The sequence below is a fragment of the Rattus norvegicus genome, chromosome 6 (assembly GCF_021556685.1).
Source record: "Rattus norvegicus strain SHRSP/BbbUtx chromosome 6, alternate assembly SHRSP_T2T, whole genome shotgun sequence".
Classification (NCBI taxonomy): Eukaryota; Metazoa; Chordata; class Mammalia; order Rodentia; family Muridae; genus Rattus; species Rattus norvegicus.
Genome location: NC_141539.1, coordinates 142,756,781 through 142,777,437, shown reverse-complemented (window position 1 = coordinate 142,777,437; position 20,657 = coordinate 142,756,781). Strand labels below are relative to the sequence as shown.

At 41.4% G+C, this 20,657-nt stretch overlaps 1 protein-coding gene across 7 annotated transcripts; it reads right to left on the bottom strand.

Annotated features, from left to right (window-relative positions):
* Positions 1-1,114: 1,114 nt before the first annotated feature.
* On the bottom strand, positions 1,115-15,773 carry Zfp386 (zinc finger protein 386 (Kruppel-like)). 7 transcript variants are annotated; one of them, XM_087552300.1, is made up of 4 exons: positions 15,681-15,765; positions 7,119-7,245; positions 3,498-3,571; positions 1,115-2,801 (listed from the first exon to the last, which is right to left on the bottom strand). In XM_087552300.1, exons 1-4 carry the CDS (start codon positions 15,687-15,689, stop codon positions 2,754-2,756), a joined length of 258 nt encoding a protein of 85 aa, XP_087408426.1. In that variant the 5' UTR covers positions 15,690-15,765; the 3' UTR covers positions 1,115-2,753. The 7 variants fall into 7 exon arrangements, with proteins under 7 accessions (XP_087408426.1, NP_062566.3, XP_087408422.1 ...); NM_019620.3 differs by lacking the exon at positions 3,498-3,571 and having other exon boundaries at positions 15,681-15,773; XM_087552296.1 differs by lacking the exon at positions 3,498-3,571 and having other exon boundaries at positions 6,272-7,245.
* Positions 15,774-20,657: the final 4,884 nt, after the last annotated feature.

Genomic DNA, 20,657 nt, shown 5'->3' with positions numbered 1-20,657 from the left:
GTAGGGGATACCTGTATTGGAGCTGGTCACAATTAGAGGCCGGCACTGCATGAGAACCTCAAGGGTATTTTCCTCTCTCCTATCCTGGGCAGGCAGCAGTCTCAGTTCACAAATACTCTGAAATCTCAGCCTGCCACATCATGCCCATTTAGGAAAAATCACTTGAAGATCTTAGGAGTGATTGATGAATAGAATCCCATCATTGCCCATGAATGCATTAGTAATATTTGTCATCTAGCACTTTCTCTTGGATTAGGAAACGCACTGTCTAGTCTTTGGAAAAACACTCTTTTCAAGCACTTGTTATAAATGAGTCTTGTTCTTCTTATAAATGTAAGAATGGTACTTTCTTATTTTCATGAGTGAGAATATTTAAAAACTTTATATATGTGATACAATCATAGATTTTGAGAGTTTTTGATAGTAGCCAATTTCTACCAGAACAACAGTGTAAATTTTAGGCAAAAAGCAAATGCTTTAGAAAACTTATACTTGTAGACTTCTATTATTATATTAAGAGCCTATATATTAACCAAGGCTGTATTACACTTATACCTGCATAAAACATAAATATTTTACTGTTTTTTGAGCTGTGCACTTGGGACAAAATTGAAATTTCTACTGTTTTCTGGTGTTAAAGAGCTTTATGCCTCGAATGTAAAGGCATTGAAATAGTTATTTCTGTAGTGTTTCATTCCAGTATAAACTCTGGTGCTAAGGTGCACAAAATGGTAAAAGTCTGTCACTTCTTCTGCACTTGTAGGTTTTGTCTTGGATGCAAATTTCTGTGTTTAGTGAAAGCTGAAGAGCTATAAAGAACTGTCCCATTCTGCACATTTGCCAGTCTTTGTCTCATGTGTGAATTCAAAGCTTAATAAGAGAAGACCAACAATTAAACTTTTTCCACATTAAAAAAGATCATTTCTAAAGTGAATTCTGTGGTGTCTGGTAAAGAGGTATAAACTTTAAGAATTTGCCATTTTTCAGATATGTAGGGTTTCTCCCCAGGAAGAATTAGTTCTCTGATAATGACTTGTAAATAACATTCAGACTTTGTTACATTCACTGCCTCTGTAGGACTCACCCCAATTTGAATTATAGGACATTACACAAGTTTTTGACTATGGATAAAAGATTTACTAAATTCTTTACATTTGTTAGTTTTACTCATGTATGAATTCTCTCATGTTTTCTAAGGTTGGAACACTGACTAAAGGATTTTCCACATTCATTACATTTGTATGGTTTCTCTCCTGTATGGATTCTCCGGTGTTGAGTAAGGTTTGTGCAGTGGATGAAAGCTTTGTCACAGTCTTTACATTTGTAAGGTTTCTCTCCTGTGTGAATTCTCTTGTGTTTAGTAAAAGATGAACGGCAGTTAAAGGCTCTGCCACATTCTTCACATTTGTAGGGTTTCTCTCCAGTGTGAATTCTCTGGTGTTTTCTAAGGCTTGAACATTGGGTAAAGGCCTTTCCACACTGTTCACATTTGTAAGGTTTTTCTCCAGTATGAATTCTCTGGTGTTGACTAAGGGTTGAGTTTTGCGTAAAGGATTTGCCACATTCTGCACATCTGAAGGGCTTCTCTCCAGTGTGGATTACTTGGTGTTTCTGAAGGCTTGAACATTGAGTAAAGGATTTCCCACACTGTTTACACTTGTAGGGTTTCTCTCCTGTATGAATCCTCTGGTGCTGACCAAGAATTGAGTAGTGGTTAAAGCTTCTGCCACATTCTTCACATTTGTAGGGTTTCTCTCCTGTGTGGATTCTCTGATGTTTTTTAAGGCTTGCACATTGGGTAAAGGATTTTCCACATACTTTACATTTGAAGGGTTTTTCTCCTGTGTGAATTATTCTGTGTTTTCTGTAACTTGAGCAATATTTAAAGGCTTTGCCACATTCATTACATTTGTAGGATTTCTGGGAATGCTGAATTTTATGTGTAATAACATTTAAAGTTTTATTAAACATTGTGTCACAATCGATACTCTTGTAACAATTATCTTGAACATATTGATGGATAGAAAGCTTTGAACATTGAGTAAAGAAATTATCACAATTGAAAGGCTTCTTTGGAAGAGTATACTGATATTTGTTGGGACTTGAGCAATGGTCAAAGTCGTTACATATTTTGTTATACTGACTAGATTTCTCTAAGATAATATCATTGCAGTTATTTAGTAAAGATTCACTACTAAAATCTTTGCTAGTTTCCTTATACATGAAAGGGCTTTCCCACACATCTGTATCGCCATTTGGGCTATGTGATAATGGATCAATAGCAGGCAATCCATAATCAATAGAATTGTGCTTTGGGTCATAGGAGATAGCTATTTGCTGACTGAAGAGTAAGGATCTTTCAGTATAGAAAGTCTCAATTTGATCACTTGTTGATATCAGTCCTCTGCTTCTTAATTCTTTATCTATGGAACTGTTTGGGTGAAACATTAACCCATCTATCAGATCTTCCAAACTTTCTTTCAAAGTTAAGTCATGCTGAAAACTTTCCTGTGGATATTTACAGTTATAGATACTTGGCTCATCCAAAGTATCTGGCCTCACAGGAGTTATTGTCAGAGCGGTTTTGTGTTCTTGATCTCTGCTGTCAATGACATCTTTGGTATTGCTTGTAATTAGACATTGCATATCTCTACCATGGTGGGCTTTACTCTCATCTATATATATACAATCTTCCCTTAAGTATAAACTCTTAAGGCCACAACTTCCATTAGTTCCTTTTGTGAAGGAATATTTTAGGATCTGTTCTGGTGAAAAGTTCTGGGTACAATGATGAGAAAGAGCTGAAATACATAAAAACAAGCAAATTAATTAAATAAATGCTAGTGACTACAGTTTATAAATACATGTGAAATTATACTTGAGTTCCATATTGGAAACAGCTGGAGAAATCATAGTAGCAAAAGATTGAAAGTTAACTTAAAAACAAAACAAAGAAACAAACAAAACAACCAGCAACAAACCCCCCCCCCCCAAATCAAATCAAACCAAACCATGATGAAACAAACAAACAAACAAAAAAACCAAAAAAAACAAAACCCCAAAACCCAATGAAAAACAAAAACAACAACAAAACACCTTAATGACAAAATTAAACTTGTACACCCTCCCATAACCAGGAAGGAGTCACAGTACCCCAAGTAAGCACAAAGCCAAGTAGTTTCACTGTATCAGGAAGTGAAGTTTGTTCCTTTTGTCAACCACAGGTCTTCTTTACTCTATATAGCATAGTTAATTAGGAAAATTCAAATCTCCATCTCTATCAGGGGGAAGAAAAGAGACAGAGGAATCTTTTTTTTTTAGGGCCTGTCTGAAACCTGGCTGTCTACAATGACAGATAGTGGGAGATACCAGGTATATTTTACCTGACAGTTTTGTAAACCTGAGACCAAAGGCAAATACTATTTTTGGTACCCCAAAGTGACACCAGGGACAGAGAGCCCATGCTAGCTAATGAAATTTGAATAAGGACACATAACTCCACATAACAGGTTTGTTTCCCAAGGACAGGTTTCGAAGTCCTCAATAATAAAAAAGCATGAATGAAGACATCCTGTACAGAAAACAAAAAAGTAACATTCTAAATATAAAACCAAATCACTTCGGTTTGTTTGATTTCATTGAAAAACAAACAATCTATTTATCATGATCATGTACAGTGTGCTATTTTGAAGTATATATTTATAGTGAGATGACTAAAACTGTTTAACACATTATCATTTAATTTTTGTACTTGAACAGTTACCATCAATTTCTTTAGTAATTCTCAAGAAATAGATATTAAATATACTCATGATCTATAAAATTCTGAATGTTCTCATGCCTATCTTGTTTTTTTCAATTAAGCCTAGACCTTTAATAAACATCAATTGTTTAGTAGCCTTCTGCTTATTTTAGTGATACTCATCTTTGACCAGTACTACCTCAATCCCAAGTTGACAGCCACCGGTCATCCACCCACCTGTACTCACTTTTCATTTCTGAGATTAACTTTTCAGACTGCACATTAGGATGCTCATTTCCTATATCTGACTGGCTTCATTTTAAGTCTTGCATTTTTATCCATGCTGCATAAAACTACATGATTTTGATTTTCCTTTTTATATTGCTGAATAATGATCCTCTGTGCATACAGGCCACACAATCTTTAAAATTTTTTATTTTTTAAAGTATTTCCAGAGGTGTGTGTGTGCGTGTGTTAGTATAGATGCCTGTGAATACCAGAGGCATCCTATCCTTCTGGAACTAGACTGACAGGCAGTTGTGAGCTGCTCAGTGTGGGAACTGGGAACCCACACTGGTCCTCAGCAAGAGAGGTTTAAATACTAAGCTCTCTTTTAAACCCCCGAAACATTTATGCATTTGTACTGACATTAACTTTTATTTTGGCTACTTTAAATCATGCTGCAATAAACACTCTATTGGCGGCCTTATCGACAGAGTGATTTACTATTGTTGGGCTTTGCTGGAACAAATGCATGTTCAGTTTTTAAGGTGCTGCCATGCATCACCTCCCACGCCTGTTATAATCTGTTGATTCTTTTTTAATGGGCAAATTTCACCGAATGCTAACACAATATACAGAGGTGACTCAGAGGGAAAAACATGAAAAATATTGCAAAGCCATCATTTTAAAACCAATTTATGAATTATACACACAGAAACAACCATCTGAAAGACAATGGATGATAAAATACTAAAATCAAGAAAATGAGAATATGGACAAAGAAATAAACAGTTATAAGCAAATAAAATAGGTGATGAATTTAGTAAGAAATAATGGTGGAAAACAAGAAATATGATGAAGAAAAACATCAGAATTTAAGCACCTTAATTAGTTGCTACATGCTGAGAGATAAGGAGTAAAAATGCCCCATGCATTAGACTCTGTTTCACAAGTCACAGAGGTAACCTTGAGAGCAGTAAATGTGATGTGGCCTCTCTACAATGCTCTAATGTGACCTCAGCGGAGCTCTTAAATAAAGCATTGCAATCCAGACATAAGATGAAGGACACAGTGAACGTGCTGAAGGAACAAAGTCTAAAACATACTATACCCAGCCAGCCCACTCTTCAAAGTCAAGGAAAAATACAGGCATATACACTGTAAATGACCATTACCACGAGACTTCCCCACAACCATGAGGCAACACAAATAATAAAACCATAAAGCTCTATGGAAAATCAAACGGAGTAATCAAGTTCCACGGACTTACGAGGATGCACAACACACTTTTAACTTCGGAATAGAATTTAAAAGACAAAAGCAAAAGCTTAACTATAAACCTGTTAATATACACTGACACAATCTAAACAAAGCAGCTGTGTTATCAATACTATTGCAGGAAAGAGAAATGTAAGTATAAAGAAAATGTGTATGAACTAGAGATTACTAGTGCATACATAAAAACAAAAGAAAATAATGCTGTAACATAGGAGACTCATTTAGATGTAAGGATTCAGGTATGCTAAACACCATGAAGTAATGGGCCAAAGTGAACTGACATGACCATAATTATGGTATAAAAAATTATACTTTCAGGAAAAGATATGTGAAAGTGAGATACAATTTAAGTTAGAAACTCTAACTCTAATGAAAAAAAAAAAATAACCACGCTGACAATTTCTTTTTGTTCTTTTTTGTCAACTAGACAGAAGCTAGAATCTTTAGAGAGGAGGGACCCTCAGTGAGAAACAGCTCTGTAAGACTGGCTTGTGAATAAACACAGGGGGCATCTTCATGCCTGATGACTGATATGGGAGCCCGGTCCAGTAGTGGTGGTCCTGGAGTGTGTATGAGAGCAGGCTGAACAGGCAGCGAGGAACAAGCCAGTAAGCTGGACACTGCACGGGCCTTTCCTGTCTCCTTGTCCCCGCTCTGTTTGAGTCCTTGCTCTGACTTCCCTCAGCGCCACACTGTAATGTGGAACTGTACACTGAAACCCTTCCCTCCCAAGCGGCTTTTGGTAATGGTGTCTTATCAAAGCCACAGAAATGATGACAAAGACAAACACAAACGGCCATTTTCTAGGAGAGTGTAATTGTAATAAATACATATAAAATACACTTCCTATTTCTTAGATATAAACACTGAGAATCAAAGCAAGATATCGAAAGTACCAAAATAATACTGATTTCATATTCCTATTTTCCATAATGTAAAACAAAACTAGGTAGAGTACTAACCAGGAAACAAATCCTGAAAAATAGCATAAACAATTAGATTTACAGACACAGTATCAACCTGGATTACCTGGTGGCACAAAACAAGTCCTGACAGACAGGAGATCACTGAAGTTCATCTCTGACTATAATGAAATAGACATCAGCCATGAAAGAGAGGTAAGCAACCTGTAATGGTGTCAACTGCAGCACTCGTCAGAACAGCACAGGGAGGGCAACCCACTGCCCTGACAACCACAGAGACACAATTTGGAATACACATGCAGTACAGTACTACACAACCTTGTATGTGCTCCTGGACCTACCTCCTTCTCACCTGTGTCCTCTGCTTCATTCATTCCTACCTACCCACCTGGGAACACTGTCTTTGGTCACTTTACGTCTCAGCACTCTTTTGTGTGTTTCTAGAGAGGGAACCAGGTATAACTTAGAGATTGCAAGCCTTGATTATCAATAAAGAGACCATGACCTATACCATGGTTGTACCTGTAACAATTGATCTGTGTCCTAGTAATGTGCTTAGCAGAAGAGATTCAGGAGAAAATCCAACCACATTGGTGCAAATGTGACTTCTCAAGGATACAGAAGATAACATTTTCAATTCACCAATGTTGAGCTCCAAACTACAGTCACATCAAAGTTGAGGAGAAGCTGGAGATCAGAGTGCTATGTGCCATACAATTGCTGCAATTACCACTAATCTAAAGGCAGGATGTATAGTGACTCCAGAAAGAGGAAAAGGAGAATGAAAGGATAAATGGGAACATCTTTTACGGATGCTATGGACCCCACAACTGTTCTTTAAAGCACACGTTTGTATTGCTTATCAAAAGCACAGGGTACAGCAGACATTTCTGAAAGGAAAGACATGAAATGGTGACAGTGTGCTGGGAGCTCTGCAGGGATGCTGTCCTCACCCACAGAGACCAGGTTTCTGTAGTTCTCTACCATCACGTCCCTGTACAGCCTCTGCTGAGGAGGGTCCAGGCATTCCCACTCATCCGGAGAGAAGTCAACAGCCACATCTCGGAAGGTCAACTGTTCCTGAAATCAAAATGAACACAAATAAATACCACACTGTCAGAGTTCTGGGTCAACCAGGATGATGGAGCTCTGTGTCACCCAAGAGAAGTGAGAGTTGGAATGGTGATAATTCAGGCAACTGAAATTGTTCAGCAAGGGGCTTTTTATATCATGCTAATATTCTATCACACCTTACCTGAGTAAATATGACACACTGCCTACCAAACCGGTGTAAATATTACAATTACATGACATTTAAAATTGCAGAGCATGACCATCAAACATGCTCTGTATAAACTAACAGACCACACTATCTGCCGTATAACAGAGGAAATGAGACGAGAAAGCCACATTCAGGTATTCTGGACCACAGTTGGAGTCTGAGGACACAGCTCAGTAGTAATGCTGACATCAGTGTCCAAGGGCTGTTCATTAGCAGCCGTGAGGTACAATTTGATTTTTAAAGTGATCATGCATTTTATTATAACAAGTACAGCAAGAACAATCTTTGTATGGGAATGATTTTATACGTTTTTTTCCCCTACATTATTTTGTCAAAAAAGGAAAAAAAAAAAAAAAGGCAAATGGTCAAACCTAGGTTAGGTTCTAACCAAATGTACCTGGTCCAGAAGTAAGAAGGAAACGTAAAGTTAAGAAACTAAAATAAACTTCAAACAGTTTTCACATGAGATTGGGAATGGAAGTGCATTAAAAAGACAGCAAAACAAAACTGGATCAAGAATATTTATACTTTATTTCTGAAAAAAAAAATAGTAGCTATAAATCCAAACAACACATTATGGCTGTGTATATGTCCCAGTGATAGACAGCATGTAAGGCCCCGGGTGCCTCCCGCAGATAGATTAAAACACACACACACACACACACACACACACACACACACACACACACTCTCTCTCTCACACGAGCGCAAGTACACAGAGATTGACCTCCCAGTACAGTTAATCCAGATGTGGGGCACACACTTAATCCCAGCAGGTGGTAGGTAGAGGTAGAAGGATGTAAATTCAAGGTTACCATAACTCCACAGAGGCCAACAGTGCCAATGGTACCTTTAAATATAATACCACTGAGAACATATTTAAGGATGTCAAACTACAATCAAAACTGAAGCTGTTTAGTAATTTACTAATTGTTTTATATTATAAAGTCTAATGTGAACATGCTTGGAAATAGATTTGTTTCTTTGGCTAAAATAAGAGTGGTAAAGAATTGTGTATATGTGATATTGAGCTGGGATGAAATGAAATCTATTGTGCAGTGTCTATTTCATATTAGAAGAGGAAGTAGCTTAAAATGACAACAAAGAAACAAAACCATACTAACCAGAATTAAGGTAGAGACACAAATGTTTGCAAGTTCTGAACATGGGGTCTCGCAGCTGCTAATCAGAGACACATTCTCCTCGCACTTGCTTTGTCTTTCATCCCTGAGATTCTTTAGCTTGAAGTCCTGAATGGCAGACTTTTGCTTCCTAGGTATATCCAGTTTTAAATGACCATATTCAGTGCGGAACAATTCACAAAATTCTCAGGTGTTTATAGCAATAAACCTTTGAAGCACTTACATTTCATTCCTCAAAATGAAAATTATGTTATCCTACTCTTTTCAGAGAATATAACATTTCTTTGTTATGTGATAACAAATAAATCAATAGACATTGAATATGGAAATGTATAGGATTTACACAGTCAACTTCCAGACAACTAGGAAGAAAACCAAGAATAGCCCTGTCAACGACGCCAACCGTCAGGTTTGTCTTAAATACCACTCTGAACAGCCTGTGTTATCAGGTGAGCTGAGAGAAACAGACGGAAAAGACCTGCACACGGTGTTACCATGAGCAAGCAGGGCCTTCCAGAAGCTGCCTGTGACGACACTTTGATACTTTTTGTGGCATCTGAGTGTGACCCATCCATGGACCACGTTTAGTGCCAGGATAGCTATGAATGTGGCCCAGTATAAAAGGTTTGCAGTTTAGGTAAACAATTTGAAAATATTTTTTTCTAATTTATTTAATAAATTGATTAGGCAGTTCTATAACATGAGCTGTATATATGACAATGTCCGTTAAGGTGAAGGTTGGACACATCTTAAACCGTCTTAGTTGACTTGTTTAAGAACTAAATGTGAAATACACCTGGAAAGTGACATAAAGTGACACGTTTAGTTCTAGGTTGTAGTGAGACTGTCCGACACGTTTAGTTCTAGGTGGTAGTGAGACTGTCCGACACGTTTAGTTCTAGGTGGTAGTGAGACTGTCCGACACGTTTAGTTCTAGGTTGGTAGTGAGACTGTCCGACACGTTTAGTTCTAGGTTGGTAGTGAGACTGCCCACTACTCTTAAATGAGACCAACAAAGGCCTGTTTCTTGGATGATACCCAATGAGCATTCATCACGAGCATGTCACTTACACCCCCATGTGTGCCTTTGGTCACCATAGCAGAAAGTGGAGATCAATGAGTACTAAGGGTAGATGCCCCAAAGGTCTCATTTTTATCCACATATATCAAAACGTTTAATTTTATTCCTGAAAGGCACAGTTCTCAGGGGCTGAAATTTACTCATTTATGCTTATCCACACTAATCAACAACTCTCATCGAAGACCCCAAATGATGCAAAATAAGCCGAGAAGTAAATGAAATAAAAGTGTGACAACTGAATCACCTTCACTGCTTTTTAGAAACATTCTGAATTACCACCGACAGGGACTATGAGAATGTCAGTGGAAGGACGGTGGGCCCTTCTTTCATGTGACGCTCTGCAAAGTACTCAATACCGACTTGGGGGGCAGGAAAAACAAACAAACAACAAGAGGGCACAGGCAGACAGACACACAGACATATACACACACACACATACATACAGACACACACACATACATACAGACACAGACACACAGACAGACAGACACACACACACACATACATACAGACACACACACATACATACAGACACAGACACACAGACAGACAGACAGACAGACACACACACACACACACACACACACACACACACACGACGCTCTGCAAAGTACTCAATACCAACTCGGGGGACAGGAAAAACAAACAAACAAGAGGGCACAGACAGACAGACAGACAGACACACACACATACATACATACATACAGACAGACAGACACACACACACACACAGAGGATTTTAAAAAGAGAAAGGTAAGGAAAGAAACTGAGAGGGGAGGGGAAACAGAAGCCTCTCTGCATGGAGAGTCTAGCAAAGCCAAGGTTACTTAAAGCAATGTCTAAGTGATCAGGAGGTGGGTTGGTCCATGAGACCTGTTACTTTAGGAAGTGAGGTTTCTGCAGTCTTGAGGCAAGATATGATACCAAGCTGCCCTAAGTTACAATATGATGTGTAAAATAAAGGCTTTCCAGTTTGTCTTGTGTGGCTCCAATTGAATGAAAAAAGCAAAATGACGCTGACTCATCTGTGTACTAACCACAAAGCAAAAACTAGTGACAAGTCAAAAGGCCATCAACTACTGATTTCAAAGGGTAGGCTGTAAACTACAGTGACCTGGGGACATATTAAAGAGAAGCCACACCTGGGAACTAATTTAGAAGTCAGAGCAATCAACAGCATAACTACCCTCACCTGGAATCCATCCTAAGGACACCTGACCCCAGTACATGTGTCAAGGATCATCAAAGAATCCCGGATTTTCCCTAGGCTTCATTTTACATGGTCTCCCTCGTGAATGATTCTGCTCCTTAGGAAAAAAGGAGCCCTGTCTCCATGGCAGCGCTCTTGTGTTTCCCTGGCAATTCCACTGCTGCGTTCATTAGTATCAAGCTGGACAGGCCAGAGAGATGGGGGAAACTGAGGGAACAATGAAGGCAAAAGGAGCCTCTCACTCTGGAGTCTGCTTGATGTCAACTCAGATGAGTCACAAATCACAACCGGACATCACTGCTATCAGCTGCTCTCACAGAGACAGCGTTCCTTCCATACAGACATTGCAAATAAAATACCGAAACACCAACGAACAACGCTCAGCACCTAAATAGAGCCTATCTCCAAGAATGGCCTTAGTCCTTTCCCACATGTTTTCTGAGAATTTCACAAAAGGCTATCAATTACTGTTTGCATTAAAACGCTAATTATTCATGCATTCCTCATGGATAATGGGAACTGGTGTAAGATCTTATTTAAGTTCTTCAAGCAAGCACTGAGATGCAACTTCAAAATGCACTGAAAACGTAAAAATAATTGTTTAGTCTAAAGCAATTGTTACAGACATCCACACATGGGTGTATGTGCCCCTTTCTGAGAACCTGTTTCTATTAACCTTCGTGCTCAAACCTACCTTAGAACCTCTTCCTAACAAACTCCAAGTCTGGGACATGGCTTATCCTGAAATTCCTCTGTGATGAAGAATTTACCCCAGCTTTACAAGCAGCAGCATGAGACCGTGTCCTGTGTGCACCTGCGCTGCTAATGTCCTCACCTGCAATGGCCTTTTAATATACATCAGCTTTCTATTCCTGGCTGCAGTAAGGCCCCTCTAAAAGAACATGTAACTGCTAATGGCAACTGTCAAAGAACATCAGACTGCTTGGCAGATAGCAGCTAACAAAACCAGCAAAAGCATTCAGTTTTGGAAATGTGCCCATTCATGTTTCTGACAAACCACTTTCAAGACATAGGGAGAGGGGGCTCAATTTGCAGGGCTTCATTGGAACAAACAGGAGGTACTCAGAAAGCTTCCAGTTTAATCAGTTGGCTCCTACAATAGCTATCAAGACCATCCCCTCACACACGGTACATTCTCAAGACAACAGACATTTTATTAGTGCTTCTTCAGTTCTTCACAGACCAGTAGGCCTAGATCAGAACATGACTCAGATGAGTGCTATACTGACAAGAGTCCTTTTTATATATAAGCTACATAACCTTTTTATATATAAGCTACATAACACACATACAGTTTGCACACACAACTGACAGCTAAGACCCCTACACAAAGATAGATGTGACCAGAAAGGGAGTGCTCCAGACTTACAAATCTACAGAGAAAAAGCTTTAGTACCATGCCCTCTTCACTTGCTGACAAGTTCTCCACTGCTGCTCTCAGGTAACTGTCAGTCCTTTCTCTGACATCAGCCCCAGACCACAGAAGGAATAGTATACAGAACTGACTGGGCCTACGAAGCTGGTGGGAGAATTCAGGAATCCTGAACCGAGAAGCACAAGTCAGAAGGCTAACAAGTCTCTGAGAGCTGCTGAGCAGGCCCACAGCTCCTGGAGCTCACACGTCTTATGTAAAATCCACACGAGTGGTAAAGGCCAGAAAGGAAGGTATTATGTAGCTTCCCTGTCATGGTGTAGAACAATTATTTCTTCCACTATCCCAATACAGGACAGAGATAACCAAGACTAAGTTAACCCTGGTCAAGCAGGCATGAGAGAAAAGAACAAAGAAACACAGTAGATATTAGGTCTACCACAAAGAAGATGTGGCTGCTCATATCCCTAAGAGACCGAATGAGATGGGGGCATCATAGGACTCGATTCTGGGATTCCGTCTGTCTCATCCTCTTTCCTCCCATTTGCACAAGACCATGGAAGATGCTAGAAGACGCAGGAGTGAAAAGGTTAATTTAAAGTGCGACGCCTCGATACATACAGCCTTTATGTTTGGACATACTTTATGGGGTAAGACTTTTCAGTGGCACAGCGGCAGTGCAGTTACCCATGTTCCTAAAGGCAAACCCAATGAATTCACGGTTTTCAAAGCCGGGTTCAGTGGAATCCCTGCTGTACTCTGACCATGGTGCCCTAACTAGATTGATTACACTTTCGCTCACATCTGCCAAGGAAAAGAAGAGCGACAAAGTGTGTAGGTTTTGAGAGAAAAAGCTTTGGGGCTGAAGGGAAGAAAGGACACATTCGTTGTGACTCAGACCCCTCATCTGTTAAGTCCGCTCTTTCACTAGACATCTGAATGTGCCTGTTTGCCATCCCTCTCCCAGCTCCCTGAGTCTCCTGGGGTCACGAAACCCACTGCCAAGTTCACGAGGTTGTGTCTTTATTGCTTGGAGATGAGGTCTCACACGCAGACTGGACATGCCTTGAGTTCTGAATTTCCCCGTACCTTACTCATTAACGGGCTTCTGGAAGTTCAGAGTGTGAGCTCCGTACTCTTCAGGCCCTCTTCTCAAGTTGGCCATACTACTTGACTCCAGGTCTACCTATTCTTCCTAGAGTTTGCCTGCGTAGTGAAGGATCCGAGCTAACCCCTTCCACTGACCTATATCCTGAACCCCCAGGCTCTGGGAGAAGGGGGAACTGAGCACATGGAAATCTTCTGGCTTAAACGGATGGCCAAGTTTTCTATGGGCTATAACTCCAAGAAGCACCAACCGCTGTTTCTTCCAGGAAGAAGTTTCATAACGCATTGTACCAGTGGCTACCTGACAAGGTGGATTCTAAGGCCTTGAACCTGTGATTCAATACACAGCCAGCGGGTGCCAGGCCAGCATGATGAATAAAGTGTTCCACAGACCACAGAACCAACTGATCAGAGCTCACGGGGGCTCACAAAAACTGAAGAAGTGACCATCAGGGAGTTTATAAAGGTCTGACCTAGATCCTCTGCCATATTTGTTAAAGTAGTGTAGCTTGCTGTTCTTGTGGACTATTAACATGGGAGCGGGGTCTGTCTCTGACTCTTTTGGGACCCTTTTCCTCCTATTGAGTTGCCTTGCTCCAGCCTTGACATGCGTCTAGTCTTACTGTAACTTATTATGCTTTGTTCAGTTGATATTCCTGGGAGGCCCGCTCTATTCTCAAGGGAGGAGTGGATCTGGGAGAGAGGTAATGTCGGGGCGGGCTGGGAGAAGAGGGAGGGGGAACTGCAGATGGGATGTAATATGAGAGTCGAAGTAAAAAAAAAAAAAAAGTATTCCATTGTGTTCGAAAGGAAACCTAGGCACAGAACCGTTTAAACTGTAAATTCGGTACAGCTGTTTTTAAAACCGTGAAGCAGAATGAACACATAATCTAGCAGTCACTAAGGGATTGAAGTCCTGGTGTTGAAAAAATGGCTACTCCAACAGGTTGACTTCAATACTGTTCTTAGTAGCCAAGGCATGCATACAACAAGAGGGCTTCCTGTCAGGCTCAGGGCATCTAGCTGTTCTCTCGGTGCACCTCACAGCTCAGGTTGTTGTGTAAGGAGAGGGCATAGTGGTCAGTATATGCTACGCTGTGGACACAGTGCTGGGCCCAGGTGCAGGAAATCACTAAAGCACAGAGCGTTGGCATCGTGTAAGGGGAAGACTCAATCCGAAAATATTGTGGGAAGGTATCTGTGGCTCAGAAGACAAAAAAAGAAAAGTACAAAAATCAAATCAAAAGACTTAAAAAACAACAACAAACAAAAACCCAGGGTGTTGAAAGGGGGACCTATTAAGAAACAAATTCCTAGAAAATGCCACCCTGAGGATATCTCGCACGTATGACATGGCTCTTATACCTAAAATGTCAGCAAATGTGATTAAATGCACAGACCTGCAAAAGACTGGCCCTAACAATACTTCATGGGGGAGGGGTCGCGAGGCCACACCCCTCCCTGAGGATTTGTGGGCAGTGAACGTTGATAAGTGGTTGAGAGGTTTTTCTAGTCTGGTGTTGTCACTAGTTAGATACCCAGGCTCCTGTAACTAACCCTTCGGTAAATAACCCTAATGAAGTTCCTCGGCTCACCAAAAGATAGACTACCTATCCTAAAAGATAACTGTCTACCCTAAGACAGTTAGGAAAGAAGCGGTTTACAGTGGGGGGGGGGGGAGGAGAGGGGAATAATGGAAGATATGTTCAAAATACACGTACACGGATGAAAACGTCATAATGAAATTCATTAGGGTGTATAACCAAGATTCACTGACACGAAAACTTTAAAAAACAATAATAAAGTGCCATTCATTATCTGGAGGGGGAAAAAAAAAACCCGACGTCAAAAGCTGTCTGACTGAAGACACGGTGGCCTACCAACTGATACTGTTTGGGAATGGCGCACATATTTGCAGGCTGGGGAAAGGGTTTCGGAGCTGACCTCCTATTTCCGAGACAACCACAGGGCGCAAGGGGGGAACGGGAAAACTCTGGGAGGAGGAAGACCCGAGAGCCTAGCTGCTGTCCCGCAGGAACCTTCGCCACGGAGACTGGATTTTCTGATGGTCCTTCAGGCCATCTCCAGCAGTCTGCTGGCTGCAAACACAGAGAGGCCACTGCAGGGGAAAGGACTGGAAGCAAAATCAGTGTTTGCTCTGCTCCTCCTTCCGGGGCACCCGAGGACGCTAGGTCCGCGCAGCCGCCCAACTCCGCCCTAGGCCGAGCGGACCAGGCGCCCCTCGGAGCGCAGACTCCCGCCTACCCAACCCTCCGCTCAGCCTAGCGACCATCGCTCACCATCTCCATGGCTCTCCGGCTACCGTGATTTCGTAAAGCACCGGGGCTTCCAAAAGCTGGAAATCACGCCTACATTTTCCAACGCAAAGGTCGCGGGACCGGGTGTGGGCTCGCGAGATTGTCAAGGCCCGCCCCTTTGCTCGGTGAACTTGATTGGCGTGTTCTGAGCCAATACACTTCCTCCAAAGTAACCGGCTGGATCTGATTGACATCAGGTAGGACCAACCGAGAGCCGAATGAGGTCCGAAGGGCAAGTTCTATGCTGAAACTGTTTTAGAGGCGGGCTTCTGAGATTTAGTTTCCTTGGGGGACCTGTGGCTTTTTCCTTCTGCCACGTCAAAGCTTGTACATGTGTACACAGATGATCCATAAGTTAGCGAACATAACATTTATTTTTCCATTTCTTAGAACTTGTTTGGACTCGGTTCCCCTGCCTGCGTTTTGAGGTAGGATGCGTTCCCAACTCAGCAGTGTCCAGTACTGATTGTACATGAGAGGTTCAATTTGAACTATTCTAGTGTTCACTTTAAGAAATGAAAAGAGCTGTGTGTGCTAGAGCACGCTTCATATCCGAGTGCTAAACAGGCATTAACATGCTCAGAGGCCAGTGAGGATGCACCCTTCCTTTAGAATCAGCTTGGAAGTGGCTTGGGAGATCATCCCTAATATAATGCCAGTTAGAAAACGGAAATGCTTGTGTTGTGCTTGCTTGAAGACTTTATTTCATATAATACAATTTCTAATGGCATAGTTATCAAGGCTCTTCAAGATTAATGCCACTTGCCAATATATTAGCAGAGAATTTAGTAATTGATGATCTATTTATAGATTATGGCTAGAAGGATGGTTTAGAAAATAGAAAGGGTTGGTGTCTTTGGTCCTAAATTCTCTTGTAATTGTAGTGGAAATAGGAACTGCAGTAGGATGCTGCTCTCTCTCTCTCTGTCTCTCTCTCTGTCTCTCTCTCTGTCTGTCTCTCTCTGTCTCTCTCTCTCTCTCTCTTTCTGCCCTAACTTCTTTCCTACCTCCCTTCCCCCTTCCTTTCATCAGTGATCTTTTATTTTTTAGATTTTTTTATTTTGTTTATTCTTTATTCTTCTATTATATATTTTACATCCCCATGGTAGTCGTCCCCTCCCCCAACTTCCCTTCTCTAAATCTACCCAGCCTTCTCCCCTTAAAGAAGAGCAGGCCTCCCAGGGACCTGCAAACCAAGCTACAATAAGACTAGGTACATATCATCCCATCAAGGCTGTGTGAGGCAGTCCAGTAGGAGGGAAAGGGTCCCACAAATAGGCAAAAATATCAAAGACAACTCCTGTTCCCATGGTTAGGAATCCCAGGAGAAGACCAAGCTACTCAACAATAATTGGTGTGCAGAGGACCTAGGCCAGACCCCTAGAGGCCCTCTGATCTCTGAGAGTCCCTATGAGCCCCAGTCAGTTGATTCTAAGGGCCATGTTCTTGTGGTATCCCTGGTCCCTCTGGTTCCTCCTATTCTTTCTCCCTGTAATGGCTGGTTTTGTGTGTCAACTTTACATGAGCTGGAGTTATCACAGAGAAAGGAGCCTCCTTTGAGAAAATGCCTCTATGAGACCCAGCTGTAAGGTATTTTCTCAATTAGTGATCAAAGGGGGAGGACCCATTGTGGGTGGTACCGTCCCTGGGCTGTAGTTTTGGTTTCTATAAAAAAGCAAGCAAGCCAGTAAGTAACATCCCTCCATGGCCTCTGCATCAGCTCCTGCTTTCTGACCTGCTCGAGTGCCAGTCCTGACTTCCTTTGGTGATGAACAGCAATGTGGAATTGTAAACTGAATAAACCCTTCCCTCCCCACCTTACTTCTTGGTCATGATGTTTGGGCATGAATAGAAACCCTGACTAAGACACTCCTTCCTCCACAGGACTCTCAGAGCTCAGCCTAATGTTAATCTGTGGGGCTCTGCATCCATCAGTTGCTGGATGAAGCCTCTTGTGTCTTTGAAGATAGTTCTGCTAGGCTCTGGCCCCAGAATACTCTGCAGATAGGACAAACTATAAGTCTAAGGTTTTGTGATTGGGGGGTGGGGTGGTGTCCCAATCCCTCCACTTGCGGTCTTGCCTGGCTACAGAAGATGGCAGGTTCAGGCTCCATGTCCCCCATTACTAGCAGGCTTTGCTAGTCATAGATTCCATGGAGTTTCCATTGCACTGGGCCTCTGAAATGCCTCTTCCACACACAATCTCGCTCATTTCTCCCCTCTGTACCTGATTACTCTGTTCTCAAACCCACCTGTCCCAGTCCACCCATGAAACTTATTCTATTTCCCCTGCCCAGAGAGAGTCTTGAATCCCCCTTTGTTCCTTTAGGGTCTCTGGGTCTGTAAACTGTAGCATGATTGTCTTTTATTTTACAGCGAATATCCACCTGTAAGTGTGTGCATAAAATGCTTGTCCTGAGTCTGGGTTACCTCACTCAGGGTGGCTTTGTCTAGTTCCATTCTGCATTCTTATTTTAAAGGTGCTAAAATAAACAAAGGATCCTCATTGAAACAACAACCAGCAAACAAATGCCCAAAGCCTGTTAACATAACCCAATATTTTACCTATTAAAACAGCCTATCTGTCCTATGATAGTCAATGAATGCTACATAAGTCTTTAAAAATTAATGTAAGTCTAAAGATAAGACAGGTAAAGTAAAGGAAAAAGAGGAGGGAATTATAAGAAATAGATAGCTATGTTTCATTTTCATTTGAGGTACATTTAGATCTCACAGAATCATAGATAAGAAGAGACACTAAGGCTGTGTGTTCTGTATCCAGTAGCTGGCCCTGCTTGATTAGTAGGTACCCTCTGGTGTCTACTGGCCCGAAAAGGACCCTCACCCATGCTCATTCTGTATGTAAGTCCAATAAACTTATTGGTTTCCTAAAATAGACTTTAGTGGAACAAGCAGGAATTTGTTTACATTGACCCAGGAAAAGAAATCCTGGAATATATGAATTCATTGAAAAATTTCTTCTGTGCTTTTGTAAGGGAATTATTTACCACCTGTGCTGGATAGTTCTATGACAACTCGATATGTCGTCTGAAAGGAGGGGACCTCAATTAAGAAAATGTTTCTATAAGATCAGGTTGTAAACAAGCTCGTTTTCTTAATTAGTGACTGACGGGGGAGAGCCCAGCCTACCGTGGGTGGTACCATTTCTGGGCTAGTGATCCCATTGTTCTATAAGAAAGCAGGCTAAGCAAGCCATGAGAACAAGCTAGTAAGCAGAACTCCCCCATGGCCTCTGCATCAGCTCCTGCCTCCAGATTCCTGCCCTGTTGGAGTGCCTGTCCTGACTTCCTTAAATGGTTAGACTACAGTGTGGAAGTGTAAGCCAAATAATCCCTTCTTTCCAGATTGCCTTTGGCCATGGTGTTTGTCATAGCAATAATAGTCCTAACTAAGACTTCCACTATTCTTACCACCCCCTGCCTTCCCACAAAGTCTTATTTTTTTTAATTTCCCCTTTTATTAACAATAGATTTGTTCCTGATTAGAATAGAATGCATCCTGATTAGTTTCTATGTCCTCTGCTCATCCCAGTTCCTCTCATCTGGATCAAATCCCTTTCGGTCTCTGCATAGAAAAGAGTCCAGATCACAAAACACATCAACATAAAATATAAAATGAAATGGAAACCATCACATTGAAGAAGTCAGACAAGGCAACCCAACAGAAGAAGAGGAGACCAAGAGAAGACATGAGGATCAGAGACCCACTCATCCACACACTCACGGGCCCCATAAAACCACTAAGTAGAAAGCTGTAATAAATATAAGTACAGACCCATGTAAGCCCTTTGTTTGCTGGTTCAGTTTTGGTCAGTTCATATGAGCCTTGCTCAGTTAATCCAGGGGCTCTTGTTCTCCTCATGTTCTCCATCAGGAGGTCTTGTTCTCTTCATGGACTTACACTTTCTGCCCCCTTCTCCAAGGAGTTCCCTGAACTCCGAGGAGAGATTTGATGGAGAGAGTCCTTCAAGAGCTGTGTGTTCCAAGATCTCTCATTCTTTTTTTAGTGTCTGGTTGCTGATCTCTGCATTTGTTCCAATCTTCTGCAGGAGGAAGCTTCTCTGATAATGGCTGAATAAGGACTCATCTGGGAAACTAGCTGAATGTTATTAAGAGTCATTTTATTATTTCTTTTTTATACCAGTGTTATTCTATTTTATTCTAGGTTTCTGGACTATCTTACTTTGGGTTTTGGTCACCCAAGCAGTGTTGGGTATGGGTTGCATCTCAAGGAGTGGGCCTTAAGTCAGATCAGACGTTGGTTGGTCCCTCCTAGAAGCTCTGTGCCGCCATTGCCCTAGCATAGTATGTAGATTATAGATTAAAGTTTTTGTGGACACCTGGGTGTTCATGTGTCTCTTTTAGTACCCTGCAAAGTACCTTCCTGAACCAAAGACACTAGAACTTAGGCTCTGTGTAGGTTCCAGCTTGATTTCTCCATATTCAGTGAGTTTTGTGGGTGTTGTCTTTAGCAATGAGGCCTTGTTGTCAGTTTGTGGAGAGCAACCTGTTTTCTTGGCAAAGGTCTGGGTTTGTGGATTTTCATGGGAGCACTTTGGCCAATAACTCAACACCCAGTCCTAGCACTGGAAGCTTCATTTAGTAACAAGAGATGGCCAGTTAAGACTCAGTCTTCTTCAATAGGATCAAGTTCATATATTTTATGAAGTTCATACTACACTAGGTTTTCCACATAATCCCTCAAATACCCTTTAATTCTGCCTTTCCCTGCATTCCCTCTCTCACACCCATCTCCCCTCTCCCTTCCCATCAGATTCTCCCATTCCTGTGTACCCTCTTCCCTAGTCTACCCTCTCTCAGAGAGATCCATGTACCCTCCTCAGTCCCTTCCTCTATAGCTAACCTCTCTAACTCTATGAATTGTAGCTTGATTTATCATTTATTTAATGACAAATGTCTACATATAAGCAAATATATA

Excerpts from the sequence above, each read along its gene's own strand:
- Zfp386 (XM_087552302.1), bottom strand. Across the intron at positions 2,802-7,013 it reads TTTTGATAAGCAATACAAAC|CTCTTTCTCATCATTGTACC; the intron begins GTGTGCTTTAAA and ends TATGTATTTCAG.